Source organism: Lygodium microphyllum, chromosome 1, assembly GCF_053477565.2.
Source record: "Lygodium microphyllum isolate KBCC chromosome 1, Lygodium_microphyllum_v1.1.10, whole genome shotgun sequence".
NCBI lineage: Eukaryota > Viridiplantae > Streptophyta > Polypodiopsida > Schizaeales > Lygodiaceae > Lygodium > Lygodium microphyllum.
Window position 1 is genome coordinate 14,898,004 of NC_141135.1, and position 11,730 is coordinate 14,909,733.

At 38.6% G+C, this 11,730-nt stretch overlaps 1 protein-coding gene across 3 annotated transcripts; it reads right to left on the reverse strand.

Annotated features, from left to right (window-relative positions):
* Nucleotides 1–1,981: 1,981 nt before the first annotated feature.
* LOC148040864 (putative cytokinin riboside 5'-monophosphate phosphoribohydrolase LOG6) lies at nt 1,982–6,788 on the reverse strand. 3 transcript variants are annotated; one of them, XM_087687121.1, is made up of 8 exons: nt 6,423–6,788; nt 5,922–6,212; nt 5,595–5,786; nt 5,345–5,442; nt 5,119–5,149; nt 4,820–4,919; nt 4,311–4,525; nt 1,983–2,701 (listed from the first exon to the last, which is right to left on the reverse strand). In XM_087687121.1, exons 2-8 carry the CDS (start codon nt 6,147–6,149, stop codon nt 2,594–2,596), a joined length of 972 nt encoding a protein of 323 aa, XP_087543247.1. In that variant the 5' UTR covers nt 6,150–6,212; nt 6,423–6,788; the 3' UTR covers nt 1,983–2,593. The 3 variants fall into 3 exon arrangements, with proteins under 3 accessions (XP_087543238.1, XP_087543247.1, XP_087543240.1); XM_087687112.1 differs by lacking the exon at nt 5,922–6,212 and having other exon boundaries at nt 1,982–2,701; XM_087687114.1 differs by lacking the exon at nt 6,423–6,788 and having other exon boundaries at nt 5,922–6,392.
* Between the last annotated feature and the right edge of the window lie 4,942 nt (nt 6,789–11,730).

Below are 11,730 nucleotides of genomic sequence, written 5' to 3' on the forward strand. Positions count from 1 at the left end.
CTTCCACAACCAATGAACACACTATTCTATCCAAAAGCCAACACTTCAAGATTATCTTTTAACCTTTCACAATTGAAAAACTAACACTATTATGATATTTTGTATAACCTTCATAATCAAAAAACATTCTAATATTGTTTAGGCTTCTAGACTACAATTCACAAGTCTGAGAATAACTAGGATTCTCATAATTTGCTATGAATATTGTGTACAAGGCACTAGAAACCAACTCATGCATTAGTTAATCCAAATGTCAAGAGCATGTATAGAAAAACTTCCCTACCTTCCCTACTCTAATGCTATAGTGCAATAAACATTCTACTACATTTTAATTTGGGTAGGGTAGCGGGAACTAATTACCAAAGAAACAAAAACATAATAGGACCATTAAGGTGACAAAAAAGGGAATATGTTGCATCTTTTATTCAAGCATCAACCAATGCTCTTTGCTCATGTACTTATATATTTGAATCTTTCAAAAACATTCAAGTTCAAATCATTTAGTGCACTATAAATAGTCCCTTTACTTTTGCAACTTGAGGAGCTATTCAAAAAATTGTAGGCTTAATCTTTCCCACCCATGGTATAAATAGTCCCTTTACTTTTGTAACTTGAGAAGCTATTTACTCAAGTTTCAAAATTTATTTCTCGTTTTGCTTTGAGATGTGTAATATACCTAGATGTCTAAAAAAAACTTATTTCTCGTTTTGCTTTGAAATGTGTAATATACCTAGATGTCTAAATATTTGAAGAGTTGAGTTCAAACAAATGAGCCGTTTTCATTTCTTGAAAATTATCAACTTTCACATGAAATGTTGGGCATCAAATCAAATTTACACCTTAGCAACTAAGGAGTACTCTCCATTTTGTAATTCACAATATATACATGAATTTTATGGGCGACTAACACCCAATTGATGTGCTAGATTGTGTATGAAATGCTCAAGATGTTGCTAAGCGGAGTGTCAATGATGCATCAATGTCTCAAACTTCACCTACAAATATGGACAACTAAAAACTACTAAGATGAAACATTCTTTAGTATATCTCAAACTCCATCTATATATGGATGAAAAGGTAAAACAAGTCTGGAATATTAACTCGAGTCGGTGACAATATACAAACCTATAACCACACAAATGTTTCTTATCAAGTCCCTAACTAGAAAATTTTAAACAAGCTTCTAATATGCCAATACTAGTTACCAATAGTAATATCTCAAAGTACTTACAAACTTGGAGGGATGCCATCAATGATTTTGACTATTTCAAGTCTTAACTTTTACCAAATATTTCCTTTCACCAAATATGTGACTATTTCAAGCCTCACTTTTACCAAATATGTGACCAAAACCTTTTGGCCCCATCGTCATAATCTTTTCTTAAAAAGCTTTCAACATTCAAACCACCCAAGCAAAGCAGTAATCTTTTCTTAAGAACCTTCCAATATTCAATAACACCCAAAGAACCTACGCAAAGTTGAATGGCACTTTCTTAATAATTCTTACTATCATCCAAGAGCTCATCCCTCGTTTTCCACCAAGCAACACCCTTAGTCAAGTACGCCAAACCTTGAAAGTCAATTTAAACCAAATATGCAAAGGGGGGAAAATCTTATCTTATACACAAAATACGGACACGTTCAAGACAATGGCGTTTCCACGTCTCGTGTAGGCAATCTACCTCCTACAATGCAGAGTCCTATGCATTCATTAAAATCATGGGGACCCATGAGCCATCACCAGTACAGTAACCGGTTCATCTGCTTGAATTCTAGGTATTGGAGCTGCTGCTACAAGGGCCAAGGTAAGGTTTCATGATTCGAGTCTAACATGACTTTAGCTCAAATTGCCAATTGACATTCAACTCCGGGACAACGATATCTGACAACCCACTCCGCCCTGTGAGCGCTCTCCCTAAAGGTAGTAGAATTCGACGATAATAAATGTCCGTCTCAATCGATCATCGCTCCTGTTTCTTATGTACCTCGTGTAAAAATTTCATCTCTATCAATAAGATTACCAATCCTGTAAATATTCAGAGAGTTTGAACACATCACTTGTACTATCAATCCATCGTTTTCTTCCATTCAGTAAGGTTTTAACAATCATGATATCACTATTCACAGCTTCAGCACGTCACTATTCTATGCATCTTCTCCCAGCCAGTAAAAACTGCCAATCCGACCACACACAGTACACTCGCGAAGTTCCGATCAGTCACAAATATTTCTACCCGCTATTGTCATTATCATCCATCAGGCCAACCTTGCATCGATATTTAGGTACACCCAAAGTATGGTCATTTATACACATCTAAGGCTCATAAATCCAGTATGGAAGCATCACATCTATTAATTACAACCAAAACCTTATCATAGCACTTCAGACTTGCTCACGTGGATCGTAAAACCACGTAGCCATATTTCCAACGGGCCTTTAGCCCTTAATTACACCCTCTAATAGCAATTTATCCCTACATATATGGGAATCCCTGAAAGGCTACTGAAATCTTCCATAACAAGGTCTGCGCATGAACTGACGTTGGGTTCCCGAAAATTATCTCAAATCCCTACTGCCGCACGTACGACTGGCTCAGATAACGGAGAGCTTCATTCCATTGCTTCCATTTGTAGCTGCATTGCCAGGCTCTAATTCCCACATATGCTTAGGAGCCACACCCGTGTGCCTCGGTTTGTATTCCTGCATCCATTATATATCATTGAAGGAGCGATTAGCACTAGTCATCAATATGTGATTAAGCTATGTGATTAAGCTAAAGACGATATTAGTCGCAAATTCATATCATTAGAAACTATCATCATCTGCTGTGATTAGTAGTAGCCGAATATGTTATTGCCAAGTTCATGGCAACTTTCTGCAGATGGTACTGTGCAAATGAGTACCCTATAGCAAAGAAGTCAGTAGTGAGTGCTCCAGTTCATGGTGGTAAAACTTATGACTAATAACCCAGTTCACAAAGCGGCTCAGTTGATCAGGTGGCCGAGATTGATTGCCAACTGAACGTACGTCTCAAATATATGAGGTTGGGATTCTTCAGAAGGTAAAAGATGGATGGCAGACTGCTGGTGTAATTTTCAATAAGCATCTAATTAGAATACATGTCAACCACTTTATGTGGACTCAACACTGGAAATTAAGATGCAGAATCAGGCATCTTTGAGGTGGACCTGACAGAAAACCTCCAGGCATAGACTTCATAGAAGAGGCTCTCGTGCATTTATTTAGGACTAAAACATGGAAGGAAAGGCTTATGAAAAGTTGATCTAAACTCAGACATCTAATGCTATGGATACTGGCAGGTGATCGTGACGAAGCTCTCTCAATATCAGAAGACTGCTACTTGGAACAACCGCAATAGGTTTGGTGAGGAATATCACATGACGACTGAGTCTCATTGAGGCTTTGATTTGAAGACTTCTATGGACACATAGGAACAAGTTGGTTGTGCTCGGCAAGGGTCGCAATTAAGATGCAGAATCAGGCATCTTTGAGGTGGACCTGACAGAAAACCTCCAGGCATAGACTTCATAGAAGAGGCTCTCGTGCATTTATTTAGGACTAGAACATGGAAGGAAAGGCTTATGAAAAGTTGATCTAAACTCAGACATCTAATGCTATGGATACTGGCAGGTGATCGTGACGAAGCTCTCTCAATATCAGAAGACTGCTACTTGGAACAACCGCAATAGGTTTGGTGAGGAATATCACATGACGACTGAGTCTCATTGAGGCTTTGATTTGAAGACTTCTATGGACACATAGGAACAAATTGGTTGTGCTCGGCAAGGGTCGCTTCTATATGCGCCTATAGATAGTATGTTAACTCTTAAAAGATGGGACCTTACAGCTATGTTTAAAAACTCAATGCTTCAATGGCCAATACATTTAAGTGATGTGTGAACGGCTCAGTATGACCTAGCTATGTAGCAAATAACCTGAAGCATGGAATTAGCCTTCTACTTTAATCTGAAACATGTACTATTATTGAAAGGAACCAAAAATAGTTACCAACAAGTCATGCGTGGGTCTGAGTTAACAGGTGCATGAGTTCAATCCCTATGTTAACAAATCCCCCAACTTACCAATTTATTCGCGTCCCAGGATAATTGCTGACAAATTCATTCGATCAGCTAATTCATACACGGGCCCTTGTAAAATGCATGCACTCTTATCACATATAGTGAAGCCGAGTCGCGGAAGAAGACTCGTGGATGCATTCGTCTGATTCAGGTTATGATAGGAGGGTGCTGATTCATAATGATGACGACGTTTTAAGTGTAGTGTATACCTCGAGCCTGGTGAGGAGCTCTTGGGCGGTGGGCGCTGCCACAACGATGTGCCTGCCGTTGGGTTGGATGAAACCCTCCTGCACCGACTTGTCCACGTGCTCCAATAAAAAGTCGTAGAAGCCATCCACATTCAGGACGCCCACTGGCTTGTCGTGGATGCCCAGCTGAGCCCACGTTATCACCTCCAGCAGCTCCTCCAGCGTCCCATACCCGCCTGCATTAATAAAGCTACCATTAGCCCATCCACTATCTAACCACACAGATCATTAATCACTCATCACTAGCCTAACACCAATATCCTTGTTATCATGCAGATCACACATTAGCATGAGATACTCATAAATTGTGACTCTTGCTTTGTTCGATCATCACCAACTACTACATTGCATAATAGCTGGGGCTTGTTTATCACTTTTGATCGTCGGCTAATTACATTTTTCGGGAACGCATATGATTTGAAATTATGTGATGAGAAGCATGCAGTACAGGTAGCCAGCACTGCTCTCACCTGGAAGAGCAATGAAGGCATCTGCGAGGCGAGCCATCTCGGCCTTCCTCTCATGCATGTCGGCCACCACCTTCACCTCCCCTACTGTTAGCCCAGTTAGCTGCAGCTCAACAAGCGTGCAGAAGGAAAAACTTAAGCATGTTATTCACAATACTCGTTCGATCAACCTTAAAAGCACATAAAATATTCACAATACTCGTTGAATCAACCTCCAAAGTATATAAAATATTCACAATACTCGTCCGATTAACATCCAGATATGTACTTTTCAACCGAATGTCTAATATGGCCATAATTACCTCCGATCTCATGAGCACCTCTGGTATCACACTGCAACCATGCGATATTCCATGCACACACAAGCAGTAACTGGAGTTAGACAAACGTTTGGTCTAGTAATGTCATCAATAGCTAACGCAAAGCTCGAGCCCCGATCAGAGATTGACTATTTGCATTTGCATTTGTAATTAAGCATTCAGAGGACCAGCTAGTCAATTTAGGTTGCATCGCAATTAAGGGACTTGCCCCAGCACGTGCTGCCCTCCTTCCTGCACTGCCCGTGCGACGGTGCCCATCAGTCCAGCGCTTCCGCCCCCGTACACCAAATCCAGCTTGCGCCTCACCTGCAATGATCTCAAGTAATAACAGTAACGATTACACTGCAATCCAAACACGTAAACCCATGCCGGCAAATGAGACCTCGTATTAACGCAAAGCACATCCGGATTATCGCATCTGACCTCGCATTGAAACAGTACTAAGGTTCAGGTTTTACCAGTTCGTTTCCCAGATCAATGGCTTTCTCCTGAAACACGCTCCTTCTTCCAGCGTACGCGCCACAGAACACGCACACCCGCTTGAACCTGGACGCCTTGTCAATCGTGGTAACGGTCATGATATCGTCCATACGTTCTGTATGCGTATGTGCGCCTCTCTCTCTTTCTCTCTGTGTACTCTGGAATTCCAGCTGGATTCATTCACAACGGACGCCGAAAAACACCAAAAGGAAAAGACTGTCAGCCATCATGATGCCGGCATGATCAATCAAGCATATTGAACAGAGGACGATGAGCTCAGATTAGCATACAACGCTGATACAAACCTTCCGCCGATCGGAGTGAGGACGAGTACACGAACAAAATATGTTTCGGATTATAGAGTGTTCTGTATTGTGAATAAAAGACTCGAGTCTAATGCACTGATTTATATAATCTCCTACAGGGAAGGACTCGAGACTAGTAACTACCACCCTAAAATGTCCGGTGCGCGCACGTGTTGCGAGCAACAATCCCAAGATCTCGATTCTCGACTTTCTCTCTATCTCTCTCATGATTTGATCGGTGCGTGTGGCTTTGCACACATTATACGCCTGATAGGAAACCTATTATTAAGCCTGTCGCAATTCGCAAAGCTCTTAAAATCAAATATAAGTAGGAGATGTATATGATCAACGAGTGAGCGACTAGAGACCCGAGCACAGAGAGAGAGAGAGAGAGAGAGAGACAGACAGACAGACAGAGAGAGACAGACAGACAGGCATTTTCAACACGTTAAATTTCGGTCCAAGCTCATCTGGGTCGCCATGAAGGAATGGAATTCTTACCATAATTAATGGGCCTCCTCTCCTTTTGATCATGACTCCTTTCCCCCACAAGAGGTAGGAAGTAAATGATCGATCCGACACAAGTCGTGATAGTAGCAGCTTTTGGAAAATCTGGGAAGGCTCTTGCTCGATCGTCCGATTTGACATGCCCAAAAAATCAATCAACAAATTGCATGCCTCGATGGGCTGGCCAGCTGGGCTGTATTTATCCATCACCTCTGAGATTATCATCATGTTATTTGTTATTTCTCGAGATGTAGGCAGGTCGGTAATTAGTCGAGGCTTCGATTATGGGAAGCATTTAAGGGGGTTGCTTCGGATGGAGTGACGATATTCTGAGCCCTAAGAAATAACTCTCTCAGAAGTGTGAATGCAGAAACTGCATCCGAGGATAATACGCAGTTAGTTAGGAAGGTGGCAGAGAGGATAGGGTAGGGTTGCATGTATTCAGTGATAATCTGTTGTAGAGTTAGAGCACGTGGGTTTTTACACGGAGCCTTGCAAGTAAACAGTAAGACGCTCCAGAAGGCATTGTGATCGTGGCGCTTTCCAATCAAGGAGAAATTAATGGCCATCCTCGACTCATGAGTCCCAAGGCAGTTAATGTGGACCACGCCGATATCAAACGACGGCTGCCGAGTGCCACTGCTTTCTAAATTGTTAGAACCTGCTGTCCAGCGTCACCTCCATCCAACAGTGCTAGGCTAGAGTCTAGCTAGCCTTAGATTGAATTCCTTTATGCTCTCTGCACCACAGAAATATGTTGGGTGCAGGGCATGCAACTTGCACGCCTTACGCATAAGTTTACATGGCTCCTGGTGACTATGAAAAATACCAAGCGCTCCACACGTAGCCCATAATGGCATCGTGAAATCAGAGAGTAGTGCTCACGAAAAAACAGAGGTTTAATGTAAAATGAATTGCTAAATCTTGAAAACTGCCCTTCAAAATTTAATATAGAAGGTTTAAAGCTTTCAACTTCAGAAAATTTTTAGTTGTAAATATGGCAAACACTTATAACTTGACACAAAAATCTCTCCAAAATGTTGAGTTACAGATTTTGTACATGTTTATCAAAAATACTTTTCGCGAACGCTAGCATCGGAGCACGCTTTACACCTTAAGCCACGCTTCGTATCGCAAAGTGTTATTCAAACTCCACATGCAAGCATATTTTTTTAATGTTATTGTGACCAAGTGGCCCATCCTCGCTAGCTTGACTTCTCTTAGCATATGAGAAGTTGAGGGATCCACGTAGTGGGGTGATAAAAATAAACGGTGTAGGGCCATAAGAATAAAATATTGAGCAAATAACAATGTGACATATATTTTTGCAATTTCATTAATCAAGTTCTAGGTGTAGACCATCAATTTCAACAAGTAGAATGCCTGCGTGGGATGTTATGGATGAGAGAGATAGTAAGTCCTTTATTGTGGGCCTTGCCAAAGAATCCTTATCTAACAACAAATGACTTAAGCCCTCTCACAATATCTAGGTTTCTACTAGCACTAAGGAATAAATGGTGTTATAAATGATGAACTACATAGTCTATATTGTATATCTCTTGGTGTATTTTTCAAGGGGGTAATTAATAAAATAGAGTTAGGAATAGGCCACATTATAGTGCACTCCCAATCCACTATCCCCATTGCTGTGAATACCAAAATGTAGTAAATGTTTTATGCATGTAAGCCATCATGCATAAAATTATTACTATGTACAAATTCTATTGTATGTAGCCAACAATTGATGATGGCCCATGAAGAAATTATGGAGGATATGAGAGAGAAATTAGACATTTCATAATAAGAATGTACTAGGCGCTTCATGCCTAGTTTTCTCCCGATACTTTCACTAGGGCTAGTGATATGTGCTAGCTCAAGTTTGGCACTTTGCACTAAACTTTGAAGCACCACTCTTATTATTGGTCTTGGGGGGATCACTCATGAAGATATGTATATATTGCATGGGCTTGAAATAAAAAATTTATAAAATAATATTTTTATGCATTTCTTACATATAAGGGTGTCATATAAAGGAGTTATTTATAGATAAGAGTATTTGTGAACAGGCCTTAAAGGTATGTCATATAGAGGATATACATGTAGTGATTCTCCTGAGCTATTGGTTAACACATTTCTCCTATCATTTTGCACCAATGTTCTACCATGGTAAAGTGCCGACGTTGCCTTGATTCTCTATACTAAAGTTCAACGCACCATAACAACTATTACTATTGGTTAACACGTTTCTCATGTCGCTTCATGCTAGTGCTCTACCAGTGCTTCAAGCTAGTGTTGTCTTGGTGCTTTACACTAAAGCCAATGTTCTATCAACGCTTTGTGCTAGTAGTGATATGATGTTATGATCTGCAAGTGCATCTTGATTGTAAAAGTATGCATCTAGCTTTGACTACATACCTGCAATGGATATTATTGTAGCAACTAGAGAGAGAGAGTGTAGTACTTAACAAATTAATTGCTAGTGGAGGACAGCTCAATGGATTGGTGGGTAGGACATTGTATGTGCACACACTTGCATTTCATGGGGATGGAGGCCAAAGCATGATACCCACACAGTTGCCCCATTTGCATACCAATCTACTACCAAGTTTGCTTCTCCCTTTCATATACCAATGCACCACAAAGAGGGAGGGAGGGAGGCTGTGTGTGTGTGTGTGTGTGTGTGTGTGTGTGTGTGTGTGATCTACTATGTAAGCACATAATGCAATATTTAAAAAAATTTAAAGCCAAGAAATGAATTCTACATGTGAAATTGTAGAACATCGCTTGAGTTAGATTTGTCTCCAGGAAACTATTATTTATTCATTAGAAGGTATAGCAATGGATAGTAGAATTTAGTAATAACTTTCAATTTTACAACCCACTATGTAATCATATAATGCAATATTAAAAAAATTAAAGCCAATAATACTATTTCACATGAAAAACCACATAAAATTGTAGAACATGACTTGAGTTAGGTTTGTCCTGCATCTACCGAGTTAAAAAACTAATAGTTATGTGAATACCAAGGAGACCTTTTGCAAAAGCATTAAAGAAAGGTTAGCAACTATGGAAGTTTACCTTTGCTTTCTAGCCATGTTGCTAATGTGTCTTCTCATATATGCCAAAAATACCAAACAATCATATAAAAGCTACTATAATAATCTATATACTATATGAACATCCAATTATTTTAATAAATACCTCCTCTTGCCTAGCATGACGGATGCACATGAAGACTTAGCAAGTTTCAATCAACATCACACGAGCAACTTTTAATCATTCCCTACATAGGGGAAAAAAGGGAATTCCCTAGTACAAAATACACATAAGTAGGGAAAGTAAATCATAGAAAAAACGAAATATAAAAAATACACATAAGTAGGGAAAGTAAATCATAGAAAAAACAAAATATTTCTTGGTTGGAGAAACTAGGGAATTGCATAGGAAATTTCCTATAGAGAAAAATTTTCCTACATAGGAAAAAATGTGATTTCCCTATATAGGAAAATTTTCCTATGTAGGGAAAAATAAAATTTCCTATATAGGAAATATGCGATTCTCTCCTTTCTGTAATTAGAAAATGTTTCATTTTTCCTATGATTTAGTTTCCTACTTATATGTGTGTTTAACTAGGGAATTAATAGGAAATTCTATTTTTTTCCCTTCCTATGCAATAAAATATCCCTATGTGGGGATTTTCCAATATAGAAAAATGATATTCCTATGTCTACAAAGGGAAATTTTTCGCATATGATAGTTTTCCTATATTTGAAATTTCTTATGTAATTCTATTTTTCTCTAACTAAGACATATTTCGGCTTGTTTATTGCTAATGGCTCAATATCATCCATCCCAACCTCATCATCTTCACCTTCATCCAAGCTATCAATCTCATGGGAGGACTCATTATGGGCTTCGTTATCCAACTCAATGTCACACCCTTCTAGAATGTCCTCCAATAATAAATCATGAGGGTCATGTAGACCCAGATGAGTTGTAAGACTCTTGAATCTCTTCTCAATATTTTGGTGCCATGCACAAGTTGCAGAAGGAACCAAATTTCCACCACCACAATATGTTTTGCATCTACACCATACACGTCTATGTCTAGGCAATGATTGAGATGATACATGACTTTCAACAAGATTGTCATCACTCATAGTAGCATTATCTCTCAAAGAATTTTGACTAGTTTCATAAGCCATAGCTGATGGATGCTTGTTGCCATTCATATCTTGGCAACTAGTTATTTAAAAAGGTGTGACTCCTTTTCTTCTTACAATAAGGCACAACTCTTTGTTTGTAACCTAACCTAAGAGGGTTCTTAATACATCACATTTATTTAACATCTTAATAAATTAGATAATGATTTGACACCTTAATATGTCACATTAGTTTATATAAGGTCTATAAGATGGCGCATACAAGGACTAAGTACTTCATGAAAATACACCTAGTAATCAAATTTAAAAACATATAACTCTATTGGGTTGTAAAAAATATCACTACTGAATTTTCAAGATAACATATAACTCCATCTAAAATGAGTGGTCTAAAAAGCTTCAAAGCCTTGAACATGCTTGCATATTAATATTTATTATGCTTTAATATATATGTTAGATTTAAGGCTATTTGAAGAGCCATAGCACACCTCAATGTCTAAGGAATTCCCTTTCTTTTTCTTGTTTGACACCACAAATTCAAGAAGAACATTTATTCAACACAATATATGACATGAGAATAAGTAATCATAGCCAATAAGCATCACAAATTTTCCAAATGGTTCAAGTTGCACAAAAATTAGTTGACAAGTATAATAATGGACATTTGTACCTCGTGAACACTACTTTAAAGATCTATTGAAGAAGCTAAAACCAAGGGTGAGAAAATCAATACCAAGAGACAATAAGAGACTCAAAGCTTGGGTTTATAATAGAAAGGGCTACACACGAGATAGAAACACCCATTCCTTATGATGGTGTCAATTATCTAAACATAGGCTATCAATTCAACTTCTTAATGAAGGTTTAATTTGTCAATGGTTAAATATAAGCAATAATATCCTTAATTATCCTTAGTTTGACTCTACTTTCCTTCAAAATTGGCATGTTATTTTATTAGAGTTTTTAAAAAAATGGAGTAATTATCTATTCCCCATAATTGTTAGGCTTTTCCTTCCTTTCCCACATTAAAAAGAAAACACGCTCCCAAAGCTCTTTGTGCAATGAGATTTTCATAAAGAAAACCCCTCACTTCTCTAAATATCTATTTAATCTAAAACTTTAGAATTGCAATATGA

What these genes read in the sequence shown, in the direction of transcription:
- LOC148040864 (XM_087687112.1), bottom strand. Translation starts at nt 6,656, where the DNA reads ATGATGATAATCTCAGAGGTGATGGATAAATACAGCCCAGCTGGCCAG. An exon ending in GAGGAGGCCCATTAATTATG is followed by an intron (nt 5,787 to 6,422) that starts GTAAGAATTCCA and finishes GAATGAATCCAG; the next exon opens with CTGGAATTCCAGAGTACACA. An exon ending in AGCTCCTCACCAGGCTCGAG is followed by an intron (nt 2,702 to 4,310) that starts GTATACACTACA and finishes TAATGGATGCAG; the next exon opens with GAATACAAACCGAGGCACAC.